Source organism: Lampris incognitus, chromosome 3 (assembly GCF_029633865.1).
Source record: "Lampris incognitus isolate fLamInc1 chromosome 3, fLamInc1.hap2, whole genome shotgun sequence".
Taxonomy (NCBI): domain Eukaryota; kingdom Metazoa; phylum Chordata; class Actinopteri; order Lampriformes; family Lampridae; genus Lampris; species Lampris incognitus.
Window position 1 is genome coordinate 83,520,920 of NC_079213.1, and position 18,595 is coordinate 83,539,514.

The following is an 18,595-nucleotide window of genomic DNA, read 5'->3' on the forward strand; positions in this document are numbered from 1 at the left end:
CTGCGCACAAGGAAATAACCTGACAGTGAGCTGCGGTGTGACTACATGACATTCAGATTTGGGAGGGAACAAAATCAGACAAAATGTGAAGACACGTTGCTTTCTGTTACCGTATTGGGTCCTGGTTTATCAGGTCAATTATTTTTCATCTTATCGGATAAGTTTTTGGAATTTCTTTGCCTCATATTCACAAAAAGTTATATTTTTTTATTTCCTCCCCCTTTCTGTTCTCTATTATATCTGTGTGTGATTAAACCAAACCAAACTTACAGACAGGTTAACATGTGAAAACAGACGATATGGATTCCTACTAGACTACGAAGCCTCCGTGCAGGTTTGCAAGAAATGTTATTGTGATCAAATGACGGCTTAAGTATTGATGTTGCTGAGCATGGTGACCCTGCTGATCTCAAAAACAAATTGTAAAATATTTCAAATATTCATGAAATCCAACCAAACAACACCAACTATCCATTGCTGCTATCAAAGCAAAACCGTCGAAATTATCCGTGTGAAATGAAATGGTTTTCCATTTTAAACGTAAAGCAATTCCTTGTGTACAGCCCAAGCTCTCAAAGGTGCCCGCAAAGTGCAAAAACATAATGTCCACAGACACTTCGCATCTGCTGCAGTGAATCACAGACCGACTCCTTTACTTTCATAACCTTTCAATTTACTCATGCATAAAAGACTGTAAACAAAAGTCAGAAAGCATTCTTAAACTTCTCCGCTCTGAAAACAGAGCATCTCAATCGTGCTAGGCATCATTATGTCTTCTTTAGACGCTTGTGTAAACAATTTTAATCCACATGAAGGAAGAAAAGAATTAGAGAGAGCGATGACACGAAGAATTAGCCAACAGCCATTTCAGTGCCCTCAGCGGTTCATCCTGGGGGGTGTTTGTAGGCCATGGTGGGGGCACATGGGCTGCTGTGCTCCTCTTCCTCCAGAGGTGACATACATGGTGTTTACAGAGGTGGGATTTCCCTCGTTTGTGGGATAGTCCACTTTACTCTGACCCCACATGACCCCGGGCTGCAGCTTCACGCTGTGAGCCTGGATGTGAGGACCCGGCAGGGCCGTTACACCAGCGGCAGGTGCCCATGCTGTCATATCCCCCATCAGGGTGGGCCAGGGCGCGGGGGGCACCCACTGGTCTGCGGAGCTGGGCGACAGGCTGGCCAAAGGTCCCTGCCGTCCCCATGGCATGGTGGTAGGAGATGGGTAAGGAGAGCCCCCTACTGGCTGCCCGCAGTAGTTGGAAATGATTTGAGACTTGCACAGGATTTGTTGTGGGGATCCTTGGGAGAAATTGAGAGTTATTACAGAAGTTCAATGCACTTTATAAGAGGATTTTACAGACAGTAACCTTTGACATGTTAGCTGACTCAGAGCCACGCTGAAACAACAAGGCGATGGCCTGGTGAATTAGACAGAAAGGCTGTTTTATAAGTGAAAGGTCATCTATTTAAACTCTAGTAACACCCAGTCAGCATCAATAGCCACGTATGGCCACATTACCTGTCTTTAAACAAGACGCTGCATTACCATCTGAAACACTTTGGATTAGAAAAGCTGTAAAATAAATATAAGTAAATAAATGCTCTTATAACAGCTCCACGTTTCCTATGTTTCTATTCTGGGTGAAGAGATGAACTCTGTGAAAATTAACCTTTCAACGTGGGAACTGAAGGCATATGTTTAGAGGAGGAGGGATAAAACGTGGGACCCTTGTTTCCGCGTTGACACCCAGTAAACACTACACATTCCATGTACTTAGTATATGATACTACAGTCTTAGCCGGTGTTGTCTTGGGAATATGAAATGTGTGTGTAGTTATGTTAAAACACTGGATGACCTCATGTTAAAGTGGGCTTTAAACATGTCCCTGGAGCTTGTGGAAATGTTGAATCTTGCTCAAGAGCACTTAAGGAGGGTGGATGCATGGTAGCAAGCATTGAACCTGAACACGTCACATGAATTAAGTATGATTGTACTGGGACGCTGTGCCAACCAGGTGAAGTGCTCATCAGGAGAGCATGTGGAAAAGTTTACAAGCCAAATGCTAGCTGCTTGTCTTTGTTGCTGGTAAGATTGTGCTGGGGTTTTTTGGCAGATAAGTCGGGCTTCTTTTCCACCTTTTTTTTCTGCAATTTTTTAAGTAAAATAGCCCTGATCTATACATCAAAATAAGCCCCTACCCTAGGTTTACTCTGTAATATATTTTTGTTCAATAAATATCACATATTTCTACTGGTGAAATTAAGAGAACATGTTATTTTCCTTGCCTTCTGGTAACTGTATAAACTGCCTCTTATATATACATAGCCCTTTACTCACTTCTTCCTGTATACATAACCTCCTATTAGTGTATTCCATTCAGCCCCTACAAGACTGTGTGTGCTCTGCATAAAATACTTTGCTTAAGGCAATCTTTGAGACTAATCCACATTAAAAAAAATGTGCAAAAAAAACCAAACCCTAGTAATTGGTAGTCATCTCATAATCAGAGGGTCGCTGACTTGATCCCCCCCTCCTCCAGAGAGTGTGTCAAAGTGTTATTGAGCAAGACAAGGAACCCCTAACTGCTCCTGATGAGCACTTGGGTTCAGTTATTTGTCGCTTATATGTTGCTGATGATTTTGTTTGTTTATTTGTTTTTATTGCTTATATGTTTTCTTTAACATATTCAATAAAATTGATTGATTGATTGATTGATTGATTGATTGATTGATTTGTTGACTAGCAGGTTGTCGCTTTACATGTCAGCCTCCGCCATCAGTGTGTGAATGTGTGTGTGAATATGAGGCATACACTGTAAAGCACTTTGAGTGGTCGGTCGGTAGACTAGAAAAGCGCTATATAAAATGCAGTTCATTTGATATAGAAAGAGACCTGGCTGACTGGTGTTGATTGTTTGGTTGTTTATCTGTGGCTCATCCAGCTGAATGGAAAAAATGTCCATCAAGTCATCCTTTGATGAGGCCTTCACTCAGAGCAATGCAAAAAGAAAAAAAAAACACAAAAAACTTTAGACGTAATTTACATCTTTTGCTTTAAAACAATAGCAAGAGCTTACTAGATACTTGCTCATTCTGCTTTAAATCAGTGTATAATAGCTTTAAATTTATTTTGAACTTTTTAATATAATTAGTTTTATGCTCTTCTTTTTTTCTGTCTGTTTCCACCCTAGACTCCTTTTTGCAGCTGTTACAGCTCAGTTTCCCCACAGGATCATATAAGTTCTCATGTCTATCTGTTTATTCATCTATCACCAGCATGACCAACAATACCTGACAGTCTGTGCTGTGTATCTTAATGGTTAAAGCACAGCCAAGGTTGGGTTTACAGTTACAACTGGGGCTGCTGAATGACTAGCATACCCACATGATACTATAGTACAGCGGTCGGGAACCTATGGCTCGCGAGCCATATATGGCTCTTCCGGTGACGGCATATGGCTCCCAGACAATTTTGAGTTGAAAATTATTTTTTTTTCAAAAAAATCAGTTTGGAACTGATTTTAAAATACTTGTGATATTTCTTAATAATACTGTGTCATTTTAAAGTAAACAGAAATTAGTTTTGAAGATAAATTTCACGGGTCACCCGTGGGTCGGGTCGGGAACCAATGGCTCGCGAGCATGTCCGGGTCATTGTAAAGGTGAAGAAATCAATTTTATCAGATAGCCAACTAGTTTATCCGCTTCAACCCTTGTAACGGAAAAGATGGCGAAAAGAAAAAAAGACGATGATTACCGTGCATTCCAGGCTGCGTGGACAGAGGAATTTGCATTTGTGGAGAGAGCAGGATCTGCGGTATATCTAATATGCAATGATAAAATTGCATCGATGAAACGGTCAAATATAAAGCGGCACTTCGATACGCACCATGCTTCATTTGCATGGAAATCTCCAGCGGGGGACAGCAGGAAAAGGGCATGCGAGGAGCTACAGCGGAGAGTGCAGACGAGTCAGCAGCAACTACGTGTGTGGACCAAGCAAGGTGACGGGAATTCCGCTAGCTTTGCGGGGGCTTTGGCAATAGTAAGGAATGGAAAGTCATTCACAGATGGCGAGTATGCCAAAACATTCATGCTTGATGTGGCCAATGAACTGTTTGATGACTTCCCAAATAAAGACAAGATAATCAAACGAATAAAAGACATGCCCCTGTCAGCAAGAACTGTGCACGATCGTAGCATCATGATGGCAAATCAAGTCGAGGAAACACAAATTAAGGACATAAACGCCGGGACATACTTTTCTCCCGCGTTAGATGAGTCAACAGACGTTAGCCATCTATCTCAGTGCAGTATCATTGCCAGGTATGCTGCAGGTGACACACTGCGTGAGGAAAGCTTGGCTGTTTTGCCAATGAAAGGGACAACAAGAGGAGAGGATTTATTCATGTCTTTCATGGAGTTTGCTAAAGAAAAAAAACTACCGATGGATAAACTTATTTCTGTCTGTACTGATGGTGCACCCTGTATGTTGGGGAAGAACAAAGGATTTGTAGCGCTTCTCCGTGAACATGAAAAGAGAGCCATCCTAAGTTTTCATTGCATCCTGCACCAGGAGGCGCTTTGCGCTCAGACGTGTGGCCAGGAGCTTGGCGAGGTGATGTCTCTGGTCATTCGAGTGGTCAACTTTATTGTTGCCCGAGCTTTAAATGATCGCCAGTTTAAAGCTCTGTTAGAAGAAGTTGGGAATCATTATCCCGGTCTGCTTTTACACAGCAACGTGCGTTGGTTGTCAAGGGGGAAGGTGCTCAGCCGTTTTGCGGCTTGCCTGAGTGAAATCCGGACTTTTCTTGAAATGAAAGGCGTCAAGCATCCTGAGCTAGACAACACTGACTGGCTCCTGCAGTTTCACTATCTCGTGGACATAACTGGCCATCTGAACCAGCTCAATGTGAAAATGCAAGGTATTGGAAATACAATCTCATCCCTTCAACAAGCAGTGTTTGCATTTGAAAGCAAGCTGGAAGTCTTTCTCAGGGACATTGAAACAGGTCGTCTTCTGCACTTTGAAAGACTGCAACAATTTAGAGATGCATGCTTAGCAAGTGACTCCACTCAACATCTGGATCTCCAGCAGCTAGCTGGCTTTACGTTCAATCTCCTGCAGTCATTCAAAGCACGTTTTGGAGAATTTCGTGCGCGCACTGGTCTTTTCAAGTTCATCACTCATCCACATGCGTGTGCAGTGGACAAAATCGACCTGACATGCATCCCCGGGGTCTCTATCGGAGACTTTGAGCTGGAAGTTGCTGACCTGAAGGCATCAGACATGTGGATGAGTAAGTTCAAGTCACTTAATGGAGAGTTGGAAAGTCTTGCGCGACAGCGAGCAGAGCTGGCGAGGGAACACAAGTGGACAGAAATTAAAAATCTTCAACCTGAAGACCAGCTGATTCTTAAAACTTGGAACGAGCTTCCTGTGACATACCACACAATGCAGCGTGTGAGTATTGCCGTATTGACCATGTTTGGCTCTACATATGCATGTGAACAGTCTTTCTCGCATATGAGGAACATTAAGACCAACCTACGCTCACGTTTAACTGATGGAAGCCTCAACGCCTGCATGAAGCTCAACCTCACCACGTATGAACCAGACTACAAGGCCATCAGCAAAACCATGCAGCACCAGAAGTCGCATTAAAAGTAAGACATATTTAATTTATTATACGTTAAAAATACTATATGGCTCTCAATGAAATATATTTAGAAATATTTGGCTTTTATGGCTCTCCCAGTCAAAAAGGTTCCCGACCCCTGTTTTAGGTAATAGATTCTTGTTATGATTGTGTGTCACGATATGACAGTACCTAAATTTTATCCTGATACATTACCATTGAAAAACAATAATATTGAAGTATTGCCCAGCCCTATATTGACCAAACAGACAGTGAAAAACACTGAACATAGGTCATTAAATTGGAAACAAAAGGCACTGAAAGCAATGGTCCCTTTTACTTCTGTTGGCTTTGGTGTGGGCTCCTGTGGGGCCTCCTGGTCCAGATTCTGACAGACCTCTTTGATGTCATCTAGGGCGGGTTCTGCCTGATGAAGCATTCAAATCACCTTGCTTTCAGTTTATCCCATTTGAACACAGTCATAAAAACATACAGTCCTTCTATTGTTTCGCTACCAAGCTAAAATATAGAAGGAAATATCTCATAACCTGGAAAAAATGGCATGAAAGCGCTTTTGTTCAATGAGACCTCAACAAGTTTGTGGTGCAAGAAAAGGAAACAATTTCTTCTTTACTTGCAACACAAACTCTATTTTCCCAGGATACAAACTGGCAACCTTTCTTTCAGAAAGGTATTTTTCAATGCTCGTTGTTTTTCTTTGTTTCTGTATTAGCAGGTAAAGTAATGTGCAATTTATGTCACTGTTAACCATGTTGATTGTCCTCTCTCTCTTTAGGATACCAAGGGCAGCTCCTCAGAGTGATTTCTATCTGCCCTGTTGTTTTTATTACTTATTTCTCTCCCCCTTTTCCAATAATATTGAAACTGTGCAAATAATGATAACGTGTGTGTTGTTACCAGGTTGGCCATCTTGATGTAGAAGAGGCTGTAGGTGCCTTGGTGGTGGTAGATATATGCCAGGGCTCTGGGATCAGACTCGTCCCTCCTCAGAGAGCTGATCGTGCTGCTGTCATGCTCGTGCTCCACAACCTGACAAATTGAGATTCACATCAGATTTTAATCATTGAAGGAATAGTTTGGAGTTTTTGAAGTCCAACTCTACTGCCCCCTTGTTTCTCTCCAGTTGTATCCGGTACCCCACTCTTCTGAGCTGTCCCGTTCACTGCTCCACCCCATCTGCTGATCCGAGGAGGGCTGCAGACTACCACATGCCTCTTCTGATACATGTGGAGACGCCTGCTGCTTCTTTTCACCTGACAGTGAGGAGTTTTGCCAGGGGGACTTAGCATGTGGGAGGATCACGCTATTCCCCCCAGTTCCCCCTCCCCCCCCGAACAGGTGCCCCGACTGACCAGAGGAGGCACTAGTGCAGCAACCAGGACACATACCCACATCTGCCTTCCCACCCGCAGACATGGCGAATTGTGTCTGTAGGGATGACTGACCAAGCTGGAGCTAACACGGGGATTTGAACCGGCAATCCCCATGTTGGTAGGCAATGGAATAGACCACTATGTCACCCGGACGCCCAGTCCCACTCTATTTTGTACTGAACACTTGTGTACTGCTTTTCATCACCACTCTCTATATTGGACAAGCAGCTTCAGCAGAGTCCTTACTCAATGCAGATAAACCCTCCACGGTTCAGCCAAAGCTAACATGATGCTACAGCAGTCAATCATAGTGAATTTTAGTGGTCATTTTGAAACTTTACAGTCATTTTTTATGATCAGTAATGATTGTTTCCTACTGTGCTAAATCCTGTAGCACAGTTTACAAGTTATCGGAAACAGGAGTCACTCTACCATATCACAGCAAAGCAAACACTATGAGAGAATTTAGCAACAAAAATGACAAGAATTTGTTATTATATACTGCTGTAGCATCATGTTACCTTTTGTTTGAACCATGGAGGGTTGTTTTTTTTGCACTGAATGAGGATTGTGGATTTGTCCTCCAGTCCTTCTCCTGGATTGAAACTGTAGCTGGCAAAAGGAAGTTGCATGTCCAGTATAAAGAAAATGATGGATGAAACATGAAATGAAACCTACCTATGTACTATATGAGCTGTGAGTATAAAATAGGGATAGAGTGCAAAAACTTCTGAGCTAAGTTGATGCTCTCACTCAGGATGACTCACACTGAATGAATGGTTCAGAGTCCTGCTTAAGGAAACTATGGTGTGGTTTGAGCATTTGTTTGGAGGCAGGAAGGACTTACCCCTGTCCTCTCATCCACTATCTTTAGGCCACATGTTGAGATCTTCAGCCACACTCGCTGCTTGTGCTTCCCATGTATTGTGGCAGCTACTTCCATTCCCTTAGAGACCACACACACACACACACACACACACACACACACACACACACACACACACACACACACACACACACACACACACACACACACACACATACACACACACACACATACACAAACACCATTCAGTTAAGAGTTCTCTATGCAGCAACCATGCTGTTGCTGTATGTCTACACACACACGCACACACACACACACTTTATACACATACGTACGTACTTGCAAAGGAGCACACATTCACATACAAGAATTCATGCAAGAGCACAAAGAGAGTAGGGACATGTGAAGACTTTGGTCTCCGGTGAAAACATGAGGCCTAGTGAGATAAACAGGGTCCCACCGAAGACCCATGGTTTTGACCCTGAACAATAGCTTGTGTTTACAGCTGGATATTATTTTTTCCCACTGTGCGTACACAGCTGCCACCATTGGCTATGCGTGGCAAATTGTGGTCACTCACTCACTCATGGACAACCTGAGAAGGATGTTTAGTAGGGACACTTAGTAAGGACAACATGCACGCAACTGCTGCTGTGAGCTATGTGTGGCAAATTGTGGTCGCTCACTCACTCATGGTCGACCTGAGAGGGATGTCTGCTGTTGCCCCCTTTCTCACTGAACACTGCCTTGCTGCACCTACACGTGCAGTACAGGTGTGCCATGGATCTGGACAATTTTGTGTTTGCTTTTCACTGGGGATGCATAAGCCAGTGCAATCTTAGTGCTGGTCCCAAGCCCGTAAAAATGGGGAGGGTTGCATCAGGTAGGGCATCCAGCGTAAAACCATTCAAGGTCAAGTCCCGGGTTACCAACGACTGCCACTGGTGCCGGTGGAAACTGTGCTACTCTTTGGCAAAGGAGAAGGAGAGGGGAAAGGTATGTCCAGAGGCAGTGGAAGAGGAGGAAGGGTAGGAGTGTGGAGATGAGAGTCAGAAATTTGAATATTTGCACTATGACTGGTAAAGGGGGAGAGGTGGCTGATACGATGGAGAGAAGGAATGTCGATATACTGTGTGTGCAAGAGTCCAGGTGGAAGGGGAGTAAGGCCAGGAGCATCGGAGGTGGGTTCAAACTCTTCTACCTTGGTGTAGCTGGGACTGCAGGGGTAGTTTCGTAAAGTTTTTTTTTTTTTCAAAAAATGTCTCCACCAAGGCTGGATTAGTAAGGCCATGAGCATCAGAAGTGTGTTCAAACTGTTCTACCATTGTGGGATAGGAGGAGAAATGGGGTTGGGCTGATCCTGAAGGAAGAGTATGTCAAGAGTGTGTTGGAGGTGGAGAGAGTGTCAGACAGAATGATGAGTATGAAGCTGGAAATTGAAGGTGCGATGACGAATGTTATCAACGCATATGCAAGTTGGGCGTGAGATGGAAGAAAAAGAAGAATTCTGGAGTGAGTTGGATGAAGTGATGGAGAGTGTACCCAATGAGGAGAAAGTGGTGATTGGAGCAGACGTAAAAGGTGAAGGGAATGAAGGTAATGAGGAGATGATGGGTAGGTATGGTGTCAAGGAGAAGAATGTGGAAGGACAGATGGTGGTGGAGTTTGTGAAAAGGATGAAAATGGCTGTGGTGAATATGTATTTCAAGAAGAGGGAAGAAAACAGAATTATAAGAGTGGAGGAAAGTGCACACAGGTGGACTATATCTTATGCTGGAGGTGCATTCTGAAAGAGATTGGAAACTGCAAGGTGTGACAGGGGAGAACGTAGCTATGCCGCATCGGAAGGTGGTCTGTAGGATGACTTTGGAGATCAAAAAGAGGAAGAGAATGAAGGCAGAGCCAAGGATCAAATGGCGGAAGTTGAAGAAGGAAGATTGTTGTGTGGAGCTCAGGGAGGAGTTAATACAGGCACTGGGCGATAGTGAAGATTTACCGGATGGCTGGGCAACTACTGCAGAAGTGGTGAGTGAGACCACTATGAAGGTACTTGGTGTGTCATCTGGACAGAGGAAGGAAGACTAGGAGACTTGGTGGTGGAATGAGAAAGTACAGGAATATAGTATATAGAGGATGAGGTTGGTGAAGAACAAGTCGGATAGTCAGAGAGATGAAGAAAGTAGACAGGAGTACAAGGAGATGTGGTGCAAAGTGAAGAGAGAGGTGACATAGGCAAAGGAAAAGGTGTATGGTGAGTTGTATGAGTATTGTATGTATATACTGGATACTAAGGAAGGAGAAAAGGACGTACTGATTGGCTAGACAAAGGGATTGAGCTGGGAATGATTTGAAGCAGGTTAGGGTGTTGAAGGATAGAGATGGAAATGTACTCACAAGTGAGGAGAGTTTGTTGAGAAAGTGGAAGGAGTACTTTGAGGGACTGATGAATGAAGAAAATGAGAGAGAGAGAGAGAGAGAGAGAGAGAGAGAGAGAGAGAGAGAGAGAGAGAGAGAGAGAGAGAGAGAGAGAGAGAGAGAAAGAGAGAAAGAAAGAAAGAAAGAAAGGTTGGATGATCTGGGATAGTGAATTAAGAAGTGTGGAGGATCAGCAAGGAGGAAGTGAGGGCAACTATGAAGAGGACGAAGAGTGGAAAAGGTCCAGATGACCTACCTGTTGAGGCATGGAGGTGTTTAGGAGAGATGGCAGTGGAGTGAGAGGATGCATAAGGAGTAGGGAAGAAGTGCTTCTTCCCTTCCCTTCTGACACTGGCAAAGTGCCAGTGTCAGAAATGCCCCCCCGCCGGTATGCCAGTAGAGACCCCATTCAGAGTGATAAAGTCAGGTATTTCAAAACACTGTTTATCCATTTCAGGTTGAGAAAAATTTTACTTTGTTTTACTGATCAATAATTCATACAAATATATGATAGTCTTATTTCACCTGCTTAAGTCTTTCTGTTCAATTCATCTTAACACATTTTTCAGTAACTAACTTTCAAAAGTACAAAAATGCATCACAATTTTATGAAGTAAACCATTGTATTATGTTTATTAGCCATTTTGAGTGTTTGTCACTTTTTCAAATGGTGGTTTTCTCATTTTAGAAACAAATTCCCTTTACTTTGAGAGCAATTGTTTTCATGGACAGGGTCCATAGTGTCAGGGTCAGGCCCAGATTTAGTCCATGGGCCAGAGCCCAAAATTTCCTATTTCGGTACACTCAAGGTGGCAAAACTTACTTATAATTTTTGAAAGGATCCATGTCTGTAGAGGATATTTTGGTATGATAACCATTCCTGAGTGGCAGCTGTATCACAGTTATCAGCTCATGAAGTTAACCACCCCCTAAAGTAAATTGCATTTTAGACGCTGGTGCATATCCTGGTTTAGCCTCATGGTCAGGACATTTTTCAATGTTCTATAATATTGTCTTTGGTATCATTTTAAAGGGGACCTTCTTAGCTTTCATTCAAGCCCTGTTGTGGATATTTCCCACAAATATAGAGGTCACTTGAGCTCTTCAACCCGTCAATAACACACATCTTTCTGCAATGTTCGCCTAAACTATATACTTTCTTTTAGCCCTGTGGCATCTAGGAATATCAGGGACACAAAACACAAAAACTGGAATACTCACAGGACTGTAAAGATTCAGGAAATGTATAATATACCCATACTATTTCATTGTGTGAGGTGATTGTGAACCTTAAATTAGAAGGGCATTATTACTAAGAAACTAACTAGACCAAAGCCAGTTAGTCCATGGGTCAGACCAGATATCGATATCACCCAAGGTGACACAACTTCACTGGTGCCATTTTATTTGGTACACTAACAGAAGTAAAATAATACATGATAACCTTTACAAATGAGCAGCTATTTCATTTTTCTTTCAGGAAACCTGTTTCTGTGCCTCTCACGATTGTGTATTTGCCCAGATTTTTACAAATATAGCATTTCAACACCCCTGGTACTGATTAGCCTAGCTTAAACTCTGGGACAGTTCTTAGTTGGCCAACAACCAAGGATAACCAGTACTGTGTACTTCCATTCATTGTACTAAGCTAGGCTAACGTGCAGCCAGATAGCTTTCTACTAAACACATACAGAGGAAACTGGTATCTATCTTCTTGTCTCACTCTGGAGAAGATTGTAAGCTAATTTCCCATAATGTTAGCATGTTCTTTTAATGTATATGTTAATATGATTAGTTAAAGTGGCTACGAGGAACTTTCATCTTGTATTGATTTTAGCGGCCTCATGTGGACAAAATACAGCTGTTGCATAGCAACTAGGTAATGTATCTATTTGTGGCTATGTAAGATAAATAATGGTAATATGACGCTGGTGAAGCAAAGTAAACTTTGTTTTAGTAGTGTTCATACACCTAAGTTACATGTATTTGTTTGTATGTGGCAGGTGAAAACTGACTGAATATGGCCACTGGTGAACAAGCAAGTTTTTACCCAATACCAAAGCGCCCACGGGTGGAGTGCATTATCCACTGTTCTGATGATACAGATAAGCTGGTTTCACTACAAAGTGTCGACTCATGGAGAACTCTGCTCAGGGCAGCTCAGATACGAAATCATGCACCAGTTTTGAAACTGGCAAAAGACATTCCTGAGGGACAGATTCCAGCAATCTACTACCACAGAAAGTGTCGCAGTATCTTCACTATGAAGCAAATTCTTGATGGCCTCCTTGCAAAAGAAAAGAAAAGTTGTGTCTCTGCTGAAGAGAAACAATCTAAGAGAGTAGCTCGACATGCTCCAAGTACATCTAGGACTTATGATGCAGAATGCATATTTTGTCAGAAAAACAGCAAATATTCCAAGAGACAGAATACGAGAGAAGTACTGGTGCAGTGTCGAGAACTGCGAGCTGATGCAAAGATCAGGAGTGCAGCCACAAAGAAAAGGGACAGCAGAATCCTTGCCATTGTGAGTAGAGACCTTGTAGCAGCTGAAGGGCACTACCACAGGTCATGCTATAGACTTTACACCAAAGAAGAGGTTTCCAAAGGAGAGGTTGCCAGCAATGAAGATGATGATGCTGCAGCCCAGTATGAAGCTGCTGTGAATAAGGCATACAATGAGCTGTTCCTCTTCATCAGGATGGAGCTTTTTGGCAATCCTCAAGTGATGACAATGACTGATCTCTCTTCTAGACTGGTAGCTTCAATGAACTCCCAAGGCATTGCCCAAGTCCAGAGGTGGAAAAAGTACAAAAATATTGTACTCAAGTAAAAGTACCAATACTTTGATGAAATATTACTCAAGTAGAAGTAAAAGTACTCATCTGAAAATGTACTCAAGTAAAAGTAAAAAGTAGTTCATTTGAAATGTACTTTAAGTAAAAGTTACTTAGTTACTTTCTTTGTGTGGGGTGTGAGGGTAGTAAAAATAGGACAAGGGGTCAGAAATCCATAACTATTTTGTTTTTAATTAAAGAACAAGTGTAACAAATGTAAGCGCAATAACAACAACTTCACAACAACTGAACTTCTTGTTCAGTTTAAGTAGCATCTTAAAGTTAGTTGAGCTCATCCATTTAGTGGTACAACATTAAACATGCTTACTCTCACGTTTTCTCTGTCTCACTCTCTCTCTCACACGCACACACTCTCCCTCTCTCTCCCTCTCACCCTCTCTCTCTCTCACACACACAGGTAAAAAGTACAAAGTAATGCCCACATGATGACGCTCATAAGTGTTGCTACAAAGTCAAACTGACATAAAGGAGCAGCAATATTCCAGAGGAGACATGCTTGTGTGTGTGTGTGTGTGTGTGTGTGTGTGTGTGTGTGTGTGTGTGTTTGTTAACCGTCAGAGAATGAGAATGTGTTAATGCCATCTCCACAGCTGCAAGAGCGCTATAGAGGGCATGTGTGTGTAAGTGCGATAACAACAAAGAATACCTACACAAATGTAAGTGTAATTACAACAACATACATGTCAACACCAACAGCAACAGCTGTTATACTGCAAATCAAGGCCGCTAGTTTTGTGACACCCTGAATCACCTGTAACCTAGTCTACAAACTTCTTGTTCAGTTTAAGCAGCTGCTGATTTTCAAAGTTAATTGAGCTCATCCATTTAGTGGTAAAAAACATTAAACAGGCTTGTGCACGCCTACTTTCTCTCTCTGTCTCTCTCTCTCAGAGAGGTACAAACTACAAAGTAATGTCCACATGATGACGCTCACAAGTGTTACAAAATTAAAGGAACTAACATAAAAGAGCAGCAATATCGGGGGGAATATTGCAAATCAAGGCCACTAGTTTTGTGACACCCTAAATCATCTATAACCTAGTCTACAAACTTCTTGTTCAGTTTAAGCAGCAGCTGATTTTCAAAGTTAGTTGAGCTCATCCTTGCTCGCTTTGCAGTGAACAGTAATCCAGCACAACTGAAAAGCCGTTCGCAGGCAGCTGAAGCAGGCAGGCCAGTGTTGAGTTTCAGAGAGAGTTTTTTTAAATTTGGAAAGGAGTTTAGCAGATCCATATCGTTTGGGATACAGGCTAGGTACCCTTCCATCTCCCCTGTACCTTCTGACCTTCTGGACTTCATTGAGGAGAAGAAATCATCTTCATCTGAGGAATGTTGTCCAACTTGCTCCACTTCCACCTCTGCCATCTGGTCAAGGTGTTCGTCTGACATAAGCCAGACCTGTCGAGTGACAAACAACACATTTCTGACAATTAAGACTTGATTAATTTACCAAGAGTGCACCATAATGCATAATGCCTTATAGCACTGACCACATTGTATTGAGTATAAAACAAAGTAGATCTCCAATACACTGTTGAAAAGCAGTTTATTGTAAGATGCAATCATACCTGTTTCTATGACATCCGGCCTCTCTGTCCAGGTGGTCTTGAACTTCGGTAGAAGTATTGCTGCCGCAATCAGTTCTGGGTCCATCATCATCTCACCAAAACGCTTTTGGACACCATCCTGAATGGCTTTGATGAGTGGTAGACACATCTTGGATGAGGTCTCCTGCCTTTTGAGTTTTGCTTGTAGCTGACATATCACTGGAAGAAGCCACCCTAAGTGTGTGTTGGTCTCTGACTGAAGTATGTTCAAGGCCTTTACAAGAGGTTTCATCACCGAGCAGTAATCAGTCAGGAAAGCAATTTCTGCTTGAGTCAGCCTGGCATAAATAGAATACAAAGAATTGACAGGAAATCAAGCAGGAAAAGTTAAGTTTCAAGTATGTAAACACACATTCACACTTTCATACTGTTGAAATGCAAATTAAAACTTACGTTTTCAATTTGAATTCTTCACAAATATTCCTGATTGCCTCCTCCCCTTTCTCTTGTATGATCCGTATGATTCTCTCCACAGCCAAGAATGTTGAATTCCACCGCGTTTGATTTGGTCGGATGAGCTGGAGTCGGCAATGATCTTCCACAACTTCTGCTGCCATGTATGAACGACCCGTATTGTTCCACATGGCTTGACATTTCCCAAAGGCTGCACGTGATAGTCTCTTGTATGTGTCCATCTTCTTTTCTGCTATCTCAGCATCTGTTGTGGTAACTAAGTTGAGAAGATGGCATGCACACCTTTGGTGTGTAGGAAGTTGGTACTCCAGGCCATTATCTTGCTCCAGGATGCTGAATGTGTCCAGGTAGTTGGCTGTGGGCTCATCATCAATTGAATCTCTGTCCGACTCAGCATCTGATTCTGCATCCTCAGACTGGCTCTGTTCTCCGAAGACACTAAAAGCTTTAACGAAGTTTGAGCCACTATCTGTTGTGGTTCTCACCACTTTGCCCCTAATTCTATACTTAACCTCTTACATGCAAGCGCAGCTGATCTCCTCTCAAAGGTTTCTTCATCCACCCAATGACCCGTCACCCCAATAAAACTTTGCTGGTGTGCAGTCCAACAATCTGTAGTGGTGGCAATGTAGCTCACTTTACTGAGATGGGACATGACATTCTTCTTCATCTGAATGGCAGATGCCTCTAATCTTGTCCGGACAGTGGGCCTGGAAATGACCTTGCATTGTGGATTTAGCGTTGTCAAAAGTTCTTTGAACGCAGGTTGTTCAACCAAACTAAATGTATGAAGACCCTCACATATTAGCCTAATGATGATCTTGTCGATCTTGCCTTGTGGCACACGGCGGTTGCCTCCCACTGTCATGGCATCTTTTATATTTGTTTGCTTGCTTGGACTTGGTGGATTTGCTTGGTGGGTTCGCTTCCCTGGCTTTGCTCGGCTAAAAGCCAACTGTTTCGATGGATGTTTCCTCTGTGAAAAAACAGAAAAGGGTATTATCAGTAGAGGAATCAATGTGGTGCTTATTAAACACACTGAAATTAAAACTTTGATAAATAAAAGTTTTCTATTTCTTTAGTCATCACATTTTGTCTATTACATTGTATTAAGCACAATATGCCACAATCCAGAGGGCATTACAATGCTGCACCCTTCCCAACAAAATCAATGATTTGGATTTGAATGCTAAAATTGAGATTTCAAATCAACATCAAAAGCCAATGTGTTTCTATAGCCTACCAGTATTATGATACAGAGGAAGGAGACATATCAATGCATGTGTAATCATCATAGCTGCTTGCATGCACACAGAGCAACAATCGCCTACTAGTGATCTAATCCCTTGTCGTCGATATGAAGGAGTCAAAACAATCTTTTCTGGGTCTGCCTAGTAGGCGGGGAGCTACGAGGCCTTACCGTGCAGTCGTGCACCCTCCTTACAATCGAACGAAACCAACTTTTTTTGAAAGGTCTGACCATGCTGAACATGTTAATAAATGTTAACATTGAAAATTTTGGGTTGCACGTCATGTTTCAGGTACTCAATGCATTTCAATGTATTTCCCTCCATTGGCTCTCCACGAGCAAGGGGAAGGTGTGACATCTGTCTCTGCATGTTTAATCACATCTAGAGGACACAAGCTTTTGGAAAATGTATGGTTTCAGTGGTATTATTGGCTTTCCATAATAGTAGAGACCAAAATTTAAAGTCTTTCTACTTGATTTGCCTTGTAAATCGAGTAGAGACTTTACATTTTGGCCTTTATTATTAAGAGAAAGCCAATAATACCACTGAAACCATACATTTATCACTAGATGTGATTAAACTTGCAAAGACAGATGTCACACTTTCCCCTTGCTCATGGAGAGTCATGTTCCTGTAATTGTAACGCATTTCCAGTGGAGGGAATTACATTGAAATGCATTGAGTACCTGAAACATGAAAAGCAACCCAAAATTTTAAATGTTAACATTTGTTAACATGTTCAGCATGGTCAGACGGTAAGGCCCCTTAGCTCCCCGCCTATTGTGGAGGAGCGCTGAGTGCCCTGTAATGTTGGTTAGGCAAAGTGCCTCACACTACAACCCTCTCTGTTAACACAGTTGATACATTTGATTTGACTGTAAATTCAAAGACACAATCACATTGAAACCCGTGGCAATTTCGACGGGGTAACACCGACTATTCATAGCAGCTAAATTTAACCAAGGCTAATTTCCCCGAGTCCACTCAAGACTACTGGCAACTAACAGCTAGCCTTTACACATTCAAGTACCAGGGGCTAGCTGTTATGCAAATTTAGCCAATGTCCTAAAGACTTAAACAGACTGCAAATATACATTACGCGTTTTGTATCTGTTTGAAGTACAATAAACATGCGGATTGTCGGCTGGAGCGAGTTCATTTGGTACTTAATGATGTGTCACGTTTGATTATGTTAGCATAGCAGCTAATTAGAATGTGCTGGCTAGCTGTGGGTTTCTTCTACTGTCAATGGTTGCAGGTGCTAGCATAAAAATGCCCACGAAATGGGGTGAGCCTGGGTTGGCTATATTAAATAAAACTACTAATGAGACAGCAGAAATACTTACCAACACATGCTTCTGCAGATTTGAAGTGGAGTTGTTGAAAGCAGACAGGTACTTCACTGCTGGGAGGCACATCTTGCACTGCATGATGATGCTGTTGCCTTTCCTACGCTTGAACAAAAAGAAATCTTCCAAATGTGGCCAAGGATTTTTTCTGCATCTAGTTCTACAGACTTCGATGTTTCAGCTTGAGCTTCATCTATTATTTCTAGGTCCGGGTCTTCTGGACCGCGACCGCTGGCCGTGCCTGCTTTGTCGACCTCCATTCTAGCACTAGAAACTAAAAACTTCGCGCCCCACTAACCTAGCTTGTCCGCGCGCGCCCTCTATGTTCACGCGCCAGTGCTAATCACATCATCATTTGTCACTGTTGGTTCTGGCCATTGGTTTACTGTCTATGGTTCTGGCGCGTATTTTTCCCCTGTAGGTTGAATTGTTATTTTTACTCAGTAACGGATAGGATTTATAAAGTAACTAAGTACAATACTTGAGTCAAAACGTACTCAAGTAAAATACAAAATACCGATTTTAAATTGTACTTAAAAAATACAAAATACACAAAAAAAGTATTCAATACAGTAACGTGAGTAAATGTATTTCGTTACTTTCCACCTCTGCCCAAGTCAAGGAATCAACCAAGAAGCACATAAGGCGAAACCTGGAGAGTGAGTTTGCTGGAGCCTTGCAGATATTCCCTGATGAGAAAGGAAAATTCCTCCTCTATCCCGATAACTTGTCCATGAGGGAACTTGCCAAAGAAAATCAGTCTCTCAAAAGGGAGCTGCAGATCCTGAAAAGTGTCAGTGCACAAGATGTTATAGCCAAAGCAGCCATCAAATTGAGAGC

At 42.4% G+C, this 18,595-nt stretch overlaps 1 protein-coding gene across 1 annotated transcript; it reads right to left on the reverse strand.

The window, feature by feature from the left end:
* Positions 1 to 8,548: 8,548 nt before the first annotated feature.
* Positions 8,549 to 17,963, reverse strand: LOC130109862 (E3 SUMO-protein ligase ZBED1-like). The gene is made up of 3 exons (XM_056276834.1): positions 17,753 to 17,963; positions 15,810 to 16,132; positions 8,549 to 8,618 (listed from the first exon to the last, which is right to left on the reverse strand). The coding sequence occupies exons 1-3, from the start codon at positions 17,834 to 17,836 to the stop codon at positions 8,549 to 8,551; spliced, it is 477 nt and encodes a 158-aa protein (XP_056132809.1). The 5' UTR covers positions 17,837 to 17,963.
* Positions 17,964 to 18,595: the final 632 nt, after the last annotated feature.

What these genes read in the sequence shown, in the direction of transcription:
- LOC130109862 (XM_056276834.1), bottom strand. Translation starts at nt 17,836, where the DNA reads ATGCAGTGCAAGATGTGCCTCCCAGCAGTGAAGTACCTGTCTGCTTTC. An exon ending in ATCTGCAGAAGCATGTGTTG is followed by an intron (nt 16,133 to 17,752) that starts GTAAGTATTTCT and finishes GTTTTTTCACAG; the next exon opens with AGGAAACATCCATCGAAACA. An exon ending in CAGATGAAGAAGAATGTCAT is followed by an intron (nt 8,619 to 15,809) that starts GTCCCATCTCAG and finishes CTGCACGTGTAG; the next exon opens with GTGCAGCAAGGCAGTGTTCA.